General features: G+C 43.7%; 1 protein-coding gene across 1 annotated transcript in view; it reads right to left on the bottom strand.

Annotated features, from left to right (window-relative positions):
* rusc2 (RUN and SH3 domain containing 2) overlaps positions 1 to 19,309 on the bottom strand; it is a 51,252-nt gene that overhangs the window by 22,380 nt on the left and 9,563 nt on the right. Inside the window, exon 2 of the mRNA XM_056278637.1 lies at positions 1,875 to 3,718. Coding sequence (XP_056134612.1) covers positions 1,875 to 3,497 — 1,623 coding nt within the window. The 5' untranslated portion in view covers positions 3,498 to 3,718. The remainder of the gene's footprint in view (positions 1 to 1,874; positions 3,719 to 19,309) is intronic.

Below are 19,309 nucleotides of genomic sequence, written 5' to 3'. Positions count from 1 at the left end.
GGAGGGGTATTTTTTTAACCTCTTTGGAATTCTTTGTCTGACCCACATTACTGTAGAGCTTAAATTCTCAACATTTGCCTTTGCAAAATAATTAAATTTGAACTTTGGTCATTTGTGCCATGCTCTAAAACTACCAAAAACAATTTTAGATATAGTTCCTTGAAAAACTTTCCAGTTGCTTTAAGGAGCCCCAAAAATAGTGTTACTTATTTTCATTAGGTAATGTGATTTTAGAATATCGAGTTACACACTGACACTGGCCCTGTGATGGACTGGCGACCTGTCCAGGGCGTCTCCCCGACCGCCGCCCAATGACTGCTGGAATAGGCTCCAGCATCCCGCAACCCCAACTGGGAGAAGCGGCCTGGGTAATGGATGGATGGATGGGTGATCAGGAGTTATGTTGCAAAATAGGTTGCGTATTAGCTAACATGACATAAACGCTGGAAGTAATGAGCAAATAATAATAAAACTATTCATTTATTTTTTACATTTCAGGCAATTTGTGGCACCTTGATCCAGAGTGATTTACAATGAGCAAAGCAGGAGAATAAGGTTGTTTTTTTCTTGGCCACCAATGTAACAAAGAACCAAGAAGTGCAAGGATCGCAGTGGTGGGTCTCAAATAAGTACAAAGTGGATGTTAACATTCCAATGAGCCCCGATTAATCATGTAGATATAAAGTGCCAGGAAAGGAAATAATGAAAGGGAATTATTTTTTTATTAAATTTGAGACAAAAACAATGGCAGAATACATACAAGAACGATTTCTTCAGTCATTGTACAATAATGTTGGAGTCAAGTAAAGAGATTGTCCACATCCAATTTGTCTTAAAGCGGTATCCAAGTCACCTGTCCAAGAAGGGTCCAGATCCAAACACAGGTGAAGCTAGTAGGTGTGTTTCCATTCAATTATCAAGCGAATTCTATGCAAAATTTTCTTAAATTGCACTTAGTTTTGTTTCATCAGATCTGTTTAGGCGAACAAAATCTTTAACATAGTTTAATGTGTCCTATGTCATATGGCCATACGTCAACATCCTCGACAAAGATGGACCAGTTAAGACGAAGAAACAGCTTATCATGTGATTAAATCCTATTCATATTGCAATTTTTAACTTGGCAAATGCGTTTCCATCAGCCATTTAGCGCATGAACTTTTTTCCATCAAGAGCAACAAATCTAGCTCAAGGGAGCGTATGAACTTTTTGGTAATATTTGGGGAATTTTTTTCTAAATTTGGTGTTTCCATTCAGTCTTTTCCCATTTTTAATGTCAAATTTTGCAAAAACTGGCTTGATTGAAACCCCACTACTGTCAGACCTCTAACTGTACATTTGGCAAATGGACTGGGTAGTTAGGTAGTTGGTAGTTACTGTGAACTTTCCCTACATCAGACAGCTGAAAACAGACCAGAACTTGACTTTCTCAAACAATTTCACTAGGATTAATCAGGGATTTTTTGGATTTGGATCTGGATCAATCTGAACAGTAGTTCAGAAAACGAGCAGCAAATAGTAAATCTTTAAAATAATTTTATTAATTAATAATTTTTAAGGCATGGCAGCATGTCTAGCCTTCTATCAATAGCCACTTCTTATTGTTCCAGTCTGGTCTCAAGTCTCAAGTTGATTGTGTCATCACAATCCGGGTTGCCAAACTTCAGAACAGCCTACCTGAGGAGCTTAGACCAGCCTCTTCACTCCCACCTCTGTTCCAACTCTCTCCTGAAAACTCAACTTTGTAACAAACTCCCATTTTTCTGACTTTTATTTTCCTTCAACCTTTTGTTTTCCTATTTTAGTTGTTTTTTGTAAAGCTCACAACTGTCACAATAGTGAATGTATAAGTTAGGTGGCATTTTTTGACTTACCCTAGACGACTCTTCATCTTTCTCCTCAGCCTCTTCCTCTTCCTCCACTGCCTCATCTTCAGGCCGTTGTCTGAAAAGGTAGTATTCGCTGGGCTGAGTTGGGGTGGGGCTGCCCTTGCTGTGCTCATCAGAGCAACTGGTAACGGAGGAACCAGCAGGGCTTGGGGACGACTGGGACGAGAGATCGCAGGTCACCAGCTTGTAGTAATTCTGGGTGGCCACCACCAAACGCGCCTGGCTCTGCAGACAGGAAGTGAGGTCACCTGATGAGACTGAGTGTGGCGGCAGGTGGTAGGAGTTGCAGTTGGCGTCCAGGTCTAGTACCCCCTGGTGTTCCACTGAACAGGAGCAGGTGGAGGACGTGGATGCGTGTGGCTCATGGATGATAGGAAAGCCATTACCCAAGCAGGAAGGTGGTTGCTGTGGTTTGGGCGGTTCCGTTGGGGAAGTGTGGAGGTCAAGATAGAAAGCCCCTCCGGTGGGCTCCCGCTGGCCAGTCGGTGGTTCAGAAACAGAAGAGGTGCAGGAGTGGTCTGTGGAGCTGTTGAGGTTTCCAGGTGCCACTCCAGTTGGGGGCCTGTCTGGGACAGCGTTGTTCATCTTGTTATAGATAACACTGAAATTGACCAGCACACCATCGGAACTGTTGCATGAAGAGTCGCTGCCGTAGCCTTGCTGGCATTCAGAAAATGGCTCTGGAAAAGTTTCAGGGAGGTGCTGGGTGTAGTTCTGGGAGATGCTGCAGCAGGAGCAGCGCTGGGCTGAAGTGCTCGAGCAGGAGGAGCCAGCCTTGCTGTTCCGCCCACACCGCATGAGCTGATCTTCATCCTCTTCCTCATCGTCATCCCCCCAGTCCTGCTCTCCACAGTCCATGGACATGTTGGAACCACTGCTGCAGTGGCGACGCTGGCCATCCAGCTCGAGGAGATCCAGACCGTCCAGCTGGTTGGAGAGATCCGAGGTCATGCCCCTAAGGGACTCCCGATTGCCTCCTCCCACCAAACCCCAGGGCTTACCCAGAGTACTATGCAAGAGGAAGGGCTCTGAAGCGAAGCTCAGATCATGCAGATGGAAAGGCTCTACTTCATCATCAAGGGCCGAGTTAGTGTCACCGTGTAGATGGAAAGATGAATCCTCTAGGTAACCGCTGAGGTTATCTCCATCATCCTCCTCCTCTGGCTCATCATCTTCATCTTCAGTGTTCAGCAGGAAGGGGTTGTGACGCAGTGGATTTCGGTTTCTGGGCTTAGCACGGGGCAATGTGTGAGCTGTCACCATCATCTGGTCCTCAGAATTACTGGAGGTGAAGGACGAATCATCACTTGCTGTGCTGCCCCCCCTCCCAACCCCTCTGCCCTCTTTGCCTCCTATGCGGGAGGACCAGGAGCCACTAGAGGAGGTCTGAACCAGGCTGCTGTACAGCAGAGCCTCCCTCTGCAGGACATCTCGTTCAGGGAGAGAAGTGGTGCGGCTCAAACCCAGGTTCTCTGGTGGGCTGAAAGGGTTGCCTCTCTTCAGTGAGCCCCCACAGCCGCCCTGCCGACCCCCAGACACCTGGCAGTGCACCAGTGGGATGTGGTGCACGATCAAAGTCTCACCAGACAGCTTGGGGGGGCTGTCCATGGTCCAGCAGGAGGGAGGGGTGGGGTGGGACCCGATTTAGAGAGGGAGAAGAACAGTAAAACACCCTGGGTGGGTGAACGAATAAGGGGGTAGAGGTAATGAGAGATTTTGAGGTTAAGGGATCGACTTCAGATGATGTTCGCTCTGCCCGGCAGTGCAGGGCTGCCTGGGATTTGGAAAGGGAGGTCTGGGAAGTCAACGCTGTGATCAGAGTGGTACATCTGAAAGACACAGAAGAGAAGAAGGTCTTGGAGAGAACAAAAACAAAGGCTCCAAAAAAAAAAAAACACTCACTCAGGCACTGAACTTGCTGCATACAGCACGCTCCTACATCTAAAGGTAGAAATTCATCAACTTTATTTGTTGTATAACAAACACAAATTGCCACATGTCCGAAGCTTAACTCTTGATTGTGTCACAGTAGCCGTATTTCCACCCAAATGTTTAGCACATAAGGAACTTTTCAAAGCTGGGAAAAAAAAACCCAACCAAGAATCAGTTGCATTTCTGTACAGGAGGAGGTCATCGAAAACATTCAAGCCGAAAATGGAGGAGGATCAATAAAAAGTACTTGCTGGTGGAGGAACTTGGTAAAATCTGTTAATATCACCATTTCTTGAAGAGCTCTTGATCCTAAATTCAATTTTTCTACTTCAAAAGAGGCGTATGAGTCAGCATTGTGTGAAATGGCAACAATGAGGTTTTCACACACACACACACACACACACAGAGCAGCTGACAGTATAACAAGACTATGATCTCATCTCCACTCCCATATACACCCTATAAGGCAGGGTGTAACACATGACCACACAAGCACGCAAACGCAAACATGAACACACGCACACACACACAAATGTTGGCGCGTAAGAGTTTTGAATAAGCATTGGCAGACTAGCTTACTTCAAATTAAATCCATCCAAAAAACAATCCCCACAACAACATGACAAACGGGAAAATCTGGCTAATTTACCCCACCCCAATGACGGCAATACACCAATCAGCTCAGACGAGTCAAGAATAACATCCAATAAAAGCCTCAGTGAAATGGCTGTCTCTGTGTTAAAATTTTTACATTCTTCCGATTCCTCTCAGATGATGCTGTTTTCCCCCCATAAGTAATTACAAATGCTCCAATGGCGGCTCAGAGGCACTTCGAGAAAACCTGGCTGTGGGTGGACATACCTTAGCTGTTGCCAAAAGTCAACCTTGCAATGTTATAATTTTACTTTGTAATACCACCACTCCACCAGCCCTAGATTACAATTCAGAATCTGAGTCTGTTTTGTTAACTCATTATACTTACACACATGTGATACATATTGTAACCGGTTATTTTCTTGCCCGGTGCGGGATTCGATACGGGGTGTACTGCACCACAAGGCGACATTGCTAACCGCTCGGCTAAAGGGTCAGACTCGTTAGCTAGGGGCTAACGTGTCTTATTAGTAGTTTACAATATGTTAGCGTCCTAATGCTGAACTTCATTGTTCCAGTCACAACATTGCATCTGGCTAAGATGTGCATTGTACGGAACATGCAATGAATCAGCCGAATCGTGTCGATTTGCCCTGTACAACATCAGGAAAATTAGACCCTACCTGTCTCAGCATGCAGCACAACTCCTGATACAGGCTCTTGTTATATCACACATTGACTACTGCAGCTCCTTACTGGCAGGTCCGCCGGCATGCACTTTCAAACCTCTGCAAATGATCCAGAAAGCGGCAGCACGTCTGGTCTTCGACCAACCCAAAACACCCCGCTGCTCATATCCCTCCACTGGCTTTGCTGCCCGCATCAAATTCAGAACCTTGACGCTCGCTTACAAAACAGCAAGTAAAATGGCTCCTGCCTACCTGAACTCCCTCATTTGGGTCTACACTCAGTCCCGCTCGCTACACTCTGCCAATGAAAGGCGCTTGGCACTTCCGCCCCAACGGGGCCCTAAGTCACTATCCTGACTCTTGTCTTCTGTAGTTCCCCAGTGATGGAACGAGTTACCAAACCCCATTCAATCCACCGAGTCCCTCTCCATCTTTAAGAAGAAGCTAAAGACCCAGCTCATTAACGAACACCTCCACACCTGATGGTATTAATAATAATAAAAAAAATGTATGACGTACGTCACTTTGGATAAACATGTCTGCTTAATGAAATTGTAACATAATTAGTAGTAGTTGCTGGGTGGGGAACCAGTAGGATAGTGTGTCTCACCACAGCTGCAGGAGGGGGTTCTGGAGGAAAATAATGTGGGCCTCCACATACATTACATTCCCCCTGCAGCTGGCAGGTGAATTCCACTTTAATAGCAGGGTGAACATGGTGGCCTACAGCCTTCGCCAACCACCGTAGGGCTGTCCAGTGGTTAGATCCTAGTAGAACAAATAATTTAACCACCAAATTAGGAGGAAAAGGGGAGAAAATCTTGCTAACCACCCCCTCCCAAAAAAGGAAAAAAATATAATTAACTATTTTAACTTGACGTGCTGGGGAAGAAAGGGGAATTTCAGGAAATAATAGGTCTTCTCTGCAAAGTGGCTACGAAATTTGTTCCTGTAAGTCAATAAATCACTTTACATCCTTTCCTTTATCTACTTAAGTACTATAAGGACACAATAGGAAGTAATAATAATGATAATAATAATAATATCTTTATAGCACTTTTTTAAAACAATGTTACAAAGTGCTTTACAAAGAAATAAACCCAGACAAGGCACAAATAAAAATAAGACCAAATAAGTAAGAGTAAAAATCAAAATAGTATGGATAAATAAAAACAAATATCAAATATCTGTAAAAGTTTTCATAAAAAGAAAAGTTTTAAGATGACATTTAAAAGACGCTAGAGACTTGGTTAGTCTTAGTTCAACAGGAAGAGAGTCCCATAGTGTGGGGGCCCTAACACCAAAAGCCTGATCACCCTTTGTGACAAACCGAGAGCTGGGAATAGCCAGCAGGGGCTCCATCTGCAGATCTTAATGGTTGAGGGGGCATATACCAGGTCATTAAATCAGAAATATATGTAGGAACAAGACCGTTTAAGGCCTTAAAAGTAAGCAATAAAATGGGCATATACAGTGAAGCTAAAGTTATTTAGGGTGCTAACAGCGATTTGCTCAAAATAATACAGCTGTGCACCAAGTAGTCAGATTACGTGCCTTTCTTTCAACTATATCTGCTCAAAATTGTGGTGTTATGTGTGCTGTCCAGGCACACATGCAGATCCTCGGCTGCTTTGTTGGTCCACTTCTTGGTTTTCCTCTCAACAAGTTTAGACATCTTAACTTTCTGCCTGTATGCGGGAATCAGGGGAACAAAGATGTGGTCAGAGTTTCCCAGAGCAGCGTGGGGAATAGCGTATTATGTGTTGTGGGCGGTGGTGGAGCAGTGGTCCAGTGTGTTCTCCTCTGTGGTCGGACAGTTAATAAACTGCCTGTATTTTGGGAGTTTGTGACTTAAATTCCCTTTATCAAAGTCCCCGAGGACAATAACAAGGGAGTGCGTGTTATTTCGCTCCACATCCACATCTCCACTTTATTTCTCCCTGTAATCCAACTAAAGGAGGTGGATATGTCACAGGAACATTATAACTGAACAAAATGTGGATGAGATGAAGCAATCTCTGCTTCAGTTCCCCTTACATCAGCTTGGCTGTTTCATGTCTGAATTCAAAGCTTCTGCTGGAACTCCCACATATGCCTGACACTGTCACTGTCCGCCCTAATGAGCAGCCACGCTGACGTTCCTTACATCTCCCTGCACTTTCAACAGAGGGATTAAGGGCAACTTTTAGTCAAATTTAGTGTCTTGTTCTGTAAACTCATAATTCTTGAAAAAAAAATGGCTGTGGAATGTAGAGTTAAAATGTGTCTAGGAAGGCTTGGCAGGCTTGAATAAATGTGACCTTCTCGAGTCTCCTCAATTGAGTTGCTCCTCTCACTAACATAGCTAGGTGACTAAAGAGGCCTACATTTTGATGGTACACTGACTTGTAATAGGGAGAATGGTGCCTCTTTCATTCCTACTTTGTGCCCCAAATGCCTGTTCTTGCACTATGTAACTTGGATTGAGCGGGTACAATCTCCCACGAGTGATATTTTTTTCCCTAGGATGGCGACGTCAGTGTACCATCAAAATGATTTTGAAGCTGTTAATTCAAGGTAAAAAATGTTGCTTTAACTGGTGACTTTCAGCCGAGTGCATCCATGGTCGTGGTGATGGCAGCTGTTGAAAAGCCTAAAAGCCTTAAATTATCATAAATTGAATGTTCAATACAGTATATATATTCATGTAGTCCTTTTAGTCCTATATTATGTACATTAAATGGTGTCACCAACAAGAAGCATTCGCATTTCTTGAAGTTACTTTCAGTGTGGGGGAAAACAGATTAGCAGAGCAGCTAGCATCTAATGAGGAATTTGACATCATAACGTTACAGGGTGAAATTGAATATGGGTCACTTTCCGATTGAGGACAACGGTATAAAATACAACTGTACTGCCAGCTGCTGTTTGTTTCCCACATTATACGAAATGTTACAAGAGGTGAATGAGTCTTGCAGAGCACAATTTAACTTATGTTACACAGATGAGTGCGTATTCAAAATTTGTTCCAAGTAAAGTTAAAGGCTTTTAGGAGGACACTACGTGTGTGGTCGTGTTTTCAAAAGGCACCATCACTAAAGTCACCAGTTAACACGGTCATTGTTAAATTGAAACACAGGGATAGGGGGAGTCTTTCCTTCTCTAAATACCTTAAATGCTGTTTATTTAACATGGCATAATGTAGAAAATGATTGTTCAAACTAAACAAATCTAAGTTGGAACCACAGCACCCCCAGCTGCATATCTGCTTGGATGCATTGTCACTGCTTTATTACTGCACACAGATGACCGATTAGTCTACCACTATGCACAGTGCCGTCTTGTTTTGTTTGTTTGTTTTTTATTATTTTGGATTTTCCCCCTTTTTCACCCCAATTGTATCCGGCCAATTACCCCACTCTTCCGAACCGTCCTGGTCCTGCAGACTACCGCAAGTCTCCCCCGATACATGTGGAGTCGCCAGCCGCTTCTTTTCACCTGACAGTGAGGAGTTTTACAAGAGGGACGTAGTGCATGGGAGGATCACGCTATTACCCCCAGTTCCCCCTCCCCCCCGAACAGGCGCCCCGACCAACCAGAGGAGGCGCTAGTGCAGCGACCTGGGCACATACCCACATCCGGCTTCCCACCCACAGACACAGCCAATTGTGTCTGTAGGGACGCTTGACCAAGCCCGAGGTAACATGGGGATTAGAACCGGCAATCCCCGTGTTGGTAGGCAAAGGAATAGATTGCCATGCCACCTGGATGCCCTCGACTTCTGGTTTTGATAGTCATCTATTCTGTGAAACCCCTATTACATAGTGATGTAGCTAAGAAATGGAAGAAAACGCTGGACTACAAACGACAGTGTTTTCTGTTGGTGAGAATAACTCCCTTTGGCGTGGATTTAGGGCTTTGTAACTCTGCAGACATTTCACATATACCTCCCAGCTAAAAAGCACACTAAAGGAAAGAGAAAAAAAACCAAAAGCATGATATGAGCTTTTAATTTCCAGAGCACAGGATCAGACCAGGGGCCCAGGCAACACCAGACTAGTGCCAAATAACACAATGAATAATCCCTATCCCACACCTACCCTCTAAAATCTAATCCCACACAAACAGATTAAATCCATGTTATAATGGTATGGAGGTATGACGAGTACAGCACCATAGAACAGCCATGAAAAAGGTGGCAGCAGTAGAACAAGACAAATAAAAAGTAGACAAATGGAAGAGAAATTACTTCTAAAATTTGATATTTGAATGAAAAAAATTAGCCTGAAAGATGGATGGATGGAGAAACTTTTGGAAGGATAGATGGCTGGACAAACAGACAAACAGACACAAGCCTTATTACAGCAACAATGCTGATAGCTCATTTTATTTAACTCTGCTCTTTGAATTTCAACGATCCTGAATGAACTAACCAAACAAAATCAACTAAAACACTGGCTGCAGAGGGGAGGCGAGAGAAGGAGGGAGATGGAGCAGACTGCAGTTTTAAGCTAAAGGTCTGCTTGGCAAGTCAAGTCCAAAAAAGTGCCTCTCTTGAAGAATGACCTTTAAAAGGAGGACTTAATAGTTGACACCCCCCCATACTTCCAGACAGTGGTATTTACAGTGCCGTCGGTCAAGTTCTTCGAAATGGCAGCGATCAGCACTGCTGTTGATGGTGTATTGCAGTGCAGTGGATCTCGACTTTTTCAGCTCAAAGTTCCTTTAGACACTTTCATAATTGACTTGATAATTTAATGGGGGGGGGCGCTTTGAGGATGAAATTAGCCAACATCTCAAAAGAAAACTCGATTCACCGCAACATGTGAAATTTGCATCCCAGTCTAAATAGCCTCTAAACACCAACTGTGTGATTGAGAAGCTATCGAATGTTTACACAGACATTTTCAACCTGTAACCGTCACTATGAGTGGTTCCTACGTGCTTTAAGAAAACCCCTGTGCCTGTACCAAAAAAAAATCATCTGTATCCTGTCTTAATGACTACAGACTTGTTGCTTTGACCTCCGTAATAATGAAATGCTTTGAAAAATTAGTTAAGACATACATAAATCTCCACATTCCTGCCAACCTTGATCCATTACAGTTTGCTTATTGGTCAAATAGAGCGGTGCAAGATGCTGTATCATTGGCTCTGCACACTGTGTTAAAACACATCTAAGGAAAAAAAATATCTATGTCAAAATGTTGCGTTTTTGACTATAGCTCTGAATTTAATACAATTGTACCATCTAAACTGGTGTTAAAGCTTAGGGGCTTTGGTCTTTGTAATTCCATCTGTAAGTGGTTATATGACTTTCTGACAGGCAGACCTCAGACAGTGAGAGCAAGTACCAGCTACTCATCTACCATAGTTCTCCAAACAGGAGCAGTGCAGGGTTGTTGCCTTAGCCCCTTATTCTACAGTCTGTTCACACATGACTGTGTTGCCAAATATCACAACAGGATAGTGAAATTCGCAGTTGACACCACAGTGATTGGACTGATGAATGACAGCAATGAAGATGCCAATAAGAAGGAGGTGAGGGACCTATCCATATGGTGTCAAGATAACAACCTCTTCCTAAATGTTGAGACAACAAAGGAGATAATTGTTGATTTTAGGAAGTCCAAAACGGTTCAGACAACAGTTTACATCAACGGCGTCCCTGATGATACTACAAACACTGTGAGATATTGCAATATTTTGTCAAAATTTTACAAAAATCTCATTAAAAAAACACATCAATATGCATAATCAGAGCAATCCAAGAGAAAGCCATTTCTCTCATGCATCCCCAAACATTGTGCCTACTGTGTGTGCGAAGTAGCAAGCATCTCGTGTACATCAAACAGAGCATATAAACTTCAGGGAATAAAAACTTGGGTTTCAGATTACTGTATACTTCTGAAGATGTAGGAGAAGCTGTGCCATTAATAGATATGAAAGTGAGGTTTAACAGGAAGAATGGGGTGGCGAGAGATACAGGAACACATGCAACAAAGGCCCTGGGCCAGATTTGAACCCAGAACATTATGAAAAGGTCTAAACCAAGACAGTGTGTGTGAACTGTTTGAGCCACCAGAGTACACAACACAGTGCCAACATTTGATTTGTAAATTCTGAAAAGAGGAGAGCTCGGATCGCGTCATGGGTAAAATTCTTCAGTCATAGGGAGAGCCCATTTAAAAACTCAATGACATACTCTGTCATCCTCTCCAACATCCGAAACAGGTCACCAATGCATTTTAGTGTTAAACATGTGGCAGGAGACAGGAATCTCCACACCTCAGTGCTTCCTGTGACGGAAAACCTGATAATACAGAGAATACCATTACGTAATACTGGAGAGGATACTTGGGGTGGACAGCCGACTGCAGTTTGGGATCTTACCCAACAGTCTATTTGTACTTGCAGTGCATATCTTTCGGTTGTCAAGGTTTAAACACGTGTGGGATAAGCTATACAATTTTTTTTATTGTTTTACTTTTAGCCTTTTCCTTTGGTCTGAAGACTGACCTAACAGAGGAAACCACATCAACCACATCATTGGCATGGTCATTCTGTAGATGTAGACGAGCCAATCTTTCACTAAAGATATCGTGAAATAAAAACAACTGCTGAAAAACAAATACAAAAAAACTACACAGAGAAGTGATTTAATGGATAAATGTGGGTTAACGCCCCCTCCCCCAATTTTATAGCTACCTACACACAATAATGTTTGTTCCCTGCCAAAGCAAGTAACTAACAAGATTATTTTAAACCTGCAGTGCGGAGGTTTTGTCTCCCCCTTCTGGCAGTGAGAGTAATCACGTCTCTTCTTTCGGTGCTCTCCGATGAGGAAAAGCTACACACCAATGGTCAGTGTTTGTCCCCGCCATCAATCGCTTTCTTTATTTGACTTTAATCCTTCCTCTGAACGCTGAAGTCTTTTTTTCTCTGGAGCATCAGAAACTTTTCTTTAATGCTTCTTAGGTTTTTCTGCCATAGCTTCCAACCCGGAAGCTTTCTGGCAGAAAGCGCTGATGGCAAGCATATCAGAGGCATGCGAACGCTTTCGTCAAACGGAAGCTCAGCTCTGGCAAAGCAATCATCGCCGGTACGAATCCCCCTGTTACCCCAGGCTTGGTCGGGCGTCCCTACAGACACAAATGGCCGTGTCTGCGGGTGGGAAACCGGATGTGGGTATGTATCCTGGTCGCTGCACTAGCACCTCCTCTGGTCGGTCGGGGCGCCTGTTCGGGGGGGAGGGGGAACTGGGGGAAATAGCGTGGTCCTCCCACGCGCTACGTCCCCCTGGCGAAACACCTCACTGTCAGGTGAAAAGAAGCGGCTGGCGACTCCACATGTATCAGAGGAGGCATGTGGTAGTCTGCAGCCCTCCCCGGATCGGCAGATGGGATGCAGCAGCGTCCGGGACGGCTCGGAAAATAGGGTAATTGGCCAAGTACAATTGGGGACAACAACAAAAAAAGGGGGGGTAAAATGTTGGCTTTATTGTAGCAGAAAATCTCTGTTTTGTCTATTCAGTTTAAAATCAATTGAACGTTACCTGCTGTACTAGTGTAACAGTGTAGACCACGGATGTGTAGACTCGCTAGTCCTTGGTTTACGGGTCGGAACCTTTAGTTGACTGGTTAGCACAGTTGCCCGTGGCGTGGAGAACGAAGGTTCGATTCCCACCTGCCCCCGGAATTCTCTCGCTACATTCGGTGGCAGCAGTAGGATGCACATGTGCTCAGAGGCATGAGTGGGAGCTTGTATGCAGAAGCGCGGGGATGTGCTTCCTGAAGGAGGGGGGTAGTGTAACAGTGTACGACCACGTATGTTTAGACTCGCTAGCCCTTGGCTAACAGGTCGGACCCTTTAGTTGACTGGTTAGCGCAGTCGCCTGTGGTGCGGGGAACCCAGGTTCGATCGCACCGCTGCCACCAAATGTAGCGAGAGAATTCGGGGAGCAGGCAGGAATCGAACCTGGGTTCCCCACACCACGGGTGATTGCATTTTGTATAGGCTTACTCCACACATTGCAGACAACATCCGACATTCAATCACCACTTGCTTGAAAAATACAACAGCCATAACTATTTTACTTAATAGAACAACAGATAACAGTGTCCAGGTAGAAGTTGTGTATATCAGTAATGAGGAACCCAAGACTGTGTTCTTCAGCCTGCACATGGACCAAGGAATTTATGAGCTGACCTTTGTCGATCACGGAACTGAAGAGCAAGCTGGTGGGAATGGCATGTAATGGAGTGGCTGTAACCTAGGGCGAAAAAACAGTGTGGCTACCCGAGTCGGGGAATATGCAGAATGTGTGGTTAGTGTGCACTGCATGACGCATCGCCTGGAGATAGTGGTACTTCAGGCCATCAAAGACAAATGTCCTCTGGGGGATTTGAAGGACATCCTGAAGTAGATCTACTAGCATTGCCAGTACTCACCAAAAGCACCGAGGGAAGTGACAAACATTACCACTTCACTGGAGACAAAGGTGTTAAAACAAAACAGGGTGGATGGCACACGCTGGACTCTTAACATGCAACGTGTACCGGAAGTCCCTACAACATCATATGAGGTCCTTCAATCTCACTTCGAACATGTGGCTGAGGCCAGGCTAGGTGGAGCTACAGCTGAAGTTTGTGGAAGAGCAGCATTTCTGAGAGACCATCTGAGAGGCTACAGAATTGTGCATTTTCTCCATTTCCTGAGAAACCTGCTGCATGTCATCGTCAATCTCAGTCTTGTCTTTCAGACAAATAGCCTCACTATCAATGGCATGCTAGATGCAGTAGAAACAGCAAATTTGGAGCTCATTGACCAAAAAAAAAAAAAATCACTTGGAAGCAAACTGGCAGGATTCGCCACTGCTCTCCAGCAAGACTCCAGTGGACTTAAAGCCACATACAGAGATGATGAACTGATGTATGTGCAGACTGATGACAGCCATACACCGAAGTGACTGAAACAGTCATGCAGTACATGAATAACAGGTTTGAAGCAGATCAGTCATCACCCATTTTGAGAGCTGCTAGGGTCTTTAACCTCAAAGAGAGACTAAGGGAGAAAGCGAGCTTGCAGCATATGGAGACCATGACATCAAGCGTCTATGGAGTCATGTCCAACCCATCCTACAGAAAAAAACCGATTAATGAGGAAATTTTCTTAGCAGAGTGGATTCAACTGGAGGTATTTATTGCCAATGCAGGGTGGCATGCCATTTCAAGTGCATGTTATGGAGGCCACCAGGAGAGGTTTGCTCACATTCTGATGCTACATGACGTGGTGTTGGCTCTCCCAGTCTCTTCAGCTGTATGTGAGAGGGGATTCAGCTGTCTAAACAGAATCAAGACAGATTGGAGGTCATCTCTGAAAGTAGAGATGATGGACAAGCTGACGTTGGTGTCATTTGAGGGACCCACAATCCAAGACTTCAGTGCTGAAGGGCCAGTGTGGTGGGAATCAGCACAAAGGTCCAGTAAGCCAACATTTGAAATGCAGAGAACAGATAAACAAGCAACCAGTGACTCGCTGGATTCATTTTTGAGGGATCTGTGAACATGACAACAACTGCACTACTGGTATTTTGTATAGCAGGAATTGAGGGTAGAAACATTAACTGATAACACTTAAGATTCAAATCCTGCAAAGTATCAGATAAAACACAATGTACAAATACATTTGTTTGGTTACTGTAGTAAAGCTTTTAAACATTCTTTTATGTTATATTTTCATTATTAAGCTGACATATAACTGCATAGTATCTTAATTACTCAAAATATAAGGTGACTAAAAATGCCAACTGTATTTTTAGTTTTGGCAACCAAAAGCTGGGGTTGAGCCCTGCAAACACAAGATCACAGTATTTCATATTGTGAACAGCACTAATATCACCCAAACCAAATCCTGTACATGATTCTGGTTGGTGAATAGTAAAGCTATTCTGATCCTGGTTCTAATAAAACAATATAAAATGACCTAAAAAAAAAGTAAACATCTGGTTATTGAAGATGTGTTGTCGGCGAAGACATAAAAATGTAAACACAAGCCAAAGAAGTATAGGTTAAGCTGGTCACATACAAAAATGGCCCTGCAACAAAGCAGATCCTGCAGGAGAACATAGATATTTATCTGACACCTTGAAAACAAATAAATCCTTGACTTCTCAGATATCGACTGATAAGGAGATTATAGAGGGTCAAATATTGAGGTAATCAGGACAACGAGGCTCTGCCTGACCAATAGAATTTCAAGTCCTGTGCAACATCAGCGCCCCTAGTGATAAGGCTGGCCAATCGGTGAAGACCAGTGCTGTGAGTGGGACAAGTGCAATACTAACAACACAGGTCGAGAGGGAAAAACAACAAGTGTGGTAAAAACAAAATGACGTAGCCATGGTAACCGCCATGGCAACACAACATAACAGCTGGAAGGGGGATTTGAGGGTTTAACATTCAGACAACCCCTATGATGATGCAGTAGACACACACACACACACACACACACACACACACACACACACACACACACACACACACACACACACACACACACACACACACACTTACAGAAAGGTAAGGAATAAGGTATTAGGGTCACTAGTACATCCACTAACGGTGCACTGGGAAACAAATCAAATGCAGAAAACCTGCAGTACTGGTGGCACCCGGGGACCAGCTTGAAAGCACGGCACTAGAGGACAATGTCGCATATGGATAACTAAATCATACAGTCAACAGAAATCTGGAAAAGGAAATATGGAAAATAAAACAACAAAATACAGCATGGACATCCTAGGTAGACATCCACTTTTTGTTGTTTTGTCTTTCATTCTATGTTGTGTTGGCTTTTTTGCGTCACTGTCATGCCACCAGATTTCCTTCCCTGCTCAACCAATAAGCCTCGGTATGTCGCAGGAGCCCGTAGACAGTCGACCTGTTGAGATGTTGTTGGTGTGCACGTCTGAGTCTCTTTATACCTTTATGAACCACAGTTACCAACCATCCCCTCTCTAGGCTGAAACACAGAGATGTTTATGTCCACCTACACAGAAGCATCTTTCAGCCCTCAACACATCCACCTTGCGTCCACTGGAACTGCACCCATAACGTAGCTTAACCTTTTCTCTGTTCTGACAGAACATACGGTTCATGTGTTCATGTGTCTCATGATGTCACCAAAGCCCAGTGTATTGCAAACAGATGGGAAAGTACCACCTTCTAGGAGAAACATGCTGGTAAACTTGGCTGGGTCAATTTACCCATTATTTCAACTAACCACTATGGCTGGTAACCAGCCACGATATTTTGGATATCTGTTTGACTGGTTAAAACAGTGAAAATGGCTGGTTTACCAGCGACACTGGGGTGCAGACAGAAAAGGTAGCTTCTTGCCATTGATTGTGAAACGAAAAACAAAAAAATCTAAACTTAGCACAAGAAGTAAGGAAATTTGTGTTTGGTAGATTATTTCTTTGTTGTAACAATGCTTCTTGGCAATAAATCTTATATCAGGCACCTGATTGTCAGCACCTGGGGTACCAGAAGCTCAAAACAAGAGTCAATAGCAACAGCAAAATAAGCTGTTTGGCATTGGCAGAGAAGATTTGGCAAATTTTTCATGGGCACAACCCACATACTCAGCTCTGCTGCTCATCCCACAAATGCATGTTCCTTACAAATGTGATGCCATTTAAAAGGGAAATAAACAGGCTTTCCAACGGTATAAGATTTATTGCCAAGAAGCATTGTTACAACAAAGAAATAATCTACCAAAAACACATTTCCTTACTTTTTGTGCTAAGTATATATGGGTGGTACTGAGAGATGAAAACTTAATTCACATCCACATAATGTTGCTGTAAGCCTCCTATTTAGCCATGTTCCCACGCCACTGTGACCCTCTTCTTCCTCTATTGGACAGCTAATACTATGCTTCAGCGTGTGCTTGAATGCTGCTCGCCATTCAAACAGAACACAAAAGAGAGAAAGAAAGCAAGTAACAGAGCAAGAAAGCAAGAAAGAAAGAGGGAGGGCAAAGGACCCGTCACATTTGCCACCCTTGCCAGTTACCACTCTAAAACTCGAGGTTTATCGGAGTCATCTTGGCTCCAAAGCGAGCTAAAAAAAACCACCCCAGGCTTGCTGACTGGAAAGGAATTTGTCAACAGGGTTCACGAAAAGAACCTATTTTGACACAGAAGGGTTCCTTATAGGACAGGTTAGGTAAGGATGGGTTGTATAAGGAGATACCTGCAGTCAGCTGAGACTGAAGAGGTCACTTAGATGAGTGATGAGACGTTTCTCTCAATAAACGTTGTGTCCAGATGAACTGAGTCAACGTTCTGGGACAAGGACAGGCTATTTGATATAAAACCCTTTTTAGATATGTACCTAATAGGTCCTTCAGATCCTCTGCAGCTGGCCTCCTAGTCTTCCCAAGGATCTCAACAAAACCACATGGGGAGACGGCTTTCAGCCTGTGGACCAGTCTGCCCAAGGATCTGAGGGAGTCCACTTCTCTGGACATGCTTAAAAGAAAACTTAAGCCATATCTTTTTAGCCTGGCTTTTACTTAGGGCACCTTGTTTTACTGTTGTTTTATTCATCTATTGTTGCACAATTCTTCTATTTGTTGCTTTTTTTTGTGCCTTTGCTCACCTGTTTGTTTGCTTTTGTTTTTGTCGCATCGTCTTTCAGTCATGTGCGGCACATTGGGCTACAGCCACTGTATGAAATGTGCTATATAAATAATGATCGACTGACTGACTCTTTTTTAGAAGTTTGTGAAAGCACCACTAGGGTTCATGGATGCGGTGTAATGATTTTTGATTTTTAACACACATCCCTCTGTGGCTCATTCACAACTGTTATTTACAGAACCCCTGAAAGAACCCTCATTTACCCAGAGGAACTTCTACTTTTTAAGGTGAAGGAATTGCTGCCCGATAGGCGCCAGCATCCTCGCAACCCTGACAGCAGGATAAGCGGTCTGGATGATGGATGGATGGATTCAAATAAGACTATGCTTGTTTTCTATGTGTGTGAATGTGTGTGTGTGTGTGTGTGTGTGTGTGTGTGTGTGTGTGTGTGTGTGTGTGTGTGTGTGTGTGTGTGTGTGTGTGTGTGTGTGTGTGTGTCTGCATTGATATTTTTGGGAGTGTGTGTTAGTGCTGCACTGAATAGAAAGAACATGGCCATGTTTTCATAATAGTGAGGAGCCTCAGTGGCTGTATTCATTCCCCGGCCCCTAACCTTACATTAAGCCTTACCATAAATGTAACCTAATCCTAATTCTAATCTTAACCCTAAAGCCCAAATCCTAACCCTAAAATGGACCCCTGGAAAACCGAGGACCAGCAAAAATGTCTTCACTCGTATGAGTAGAGTCCAAATGGTCCCAACACACACACACACACACACACACACACACACACACACACACACACACACACACACACACACACACACACACACACTGGGGAAAAGAAAGAATGGTGCTGTAACAAAGGACATCCTCTCCTCTCCCGCCCTATCACATCATGGCCCTACTTCCATGCAAGAGGCTGTGGCAGGGAGGCGGCCCCTCCCAAGGAGGAAGCAGCAGAGAGAGAGAGAGGGAGAGAGAGAGAGAGAGAGGGAGAGAGAGAGAAAGAGCGAGAGCGAGAGGACATGACAAGTAGGATGATGAACATTGTCCACACTGGCTATGGGACTCAATTATTAATTGTATCACAAGACGGTGAGTGTGTTAGGGACCTTCATCTTGTCCCAGTACAACCAGGGCATGTTTGGTTACAGCTCATGGTGACTGAAAAATTCCAAAAATTTAAAAAGTGGTGAAAACCAACAAGATTATTTAGAAAACTATATAATCCCTTCATTCACAGTTGGTTACTCGTCAAAGTGTCTTTAAAAACAGAGCATCCTATCAGCCAACGACATGCTCTACAGGTTGTGTTGGTGATTTTAACTTTCAATTTCTGTTTTTATTTTTTATTCGGTTGTGTGTTTATTGTGTGCGCGCGCACATGTGTGTGTGTGTCATAAATCACATTGTGCCAACCACAAGAATTCAGAATCATTTGTCTTGCAGAGATAAAATGCTGAGTAACAGAACCACAGAAAAGACAGCATAAGATTCAATATTAATAATATTATCTTCATTTATACAGAATAAGTTATTCATTATATTTATATAATGAATAACTTCTTTTCAAGT

Source organism: Lampris incognitus, chromosome 1, assembly GCF_029633865.1.
Source record: "Lampris incognitus isolate fLamInc1 chromosome 1, fLamInc1.hap2, whole genome shotgun sequence".
Taxonomy (NCBI): Eukaryota; Metazoa; Chordata; class Actinopteri; order Lampriformes; family Lampridae; genus Lampris; species Lampris incognitus.
This window is presented reverse-complemented; position numbering and strand designations above follow the sequence as displayed.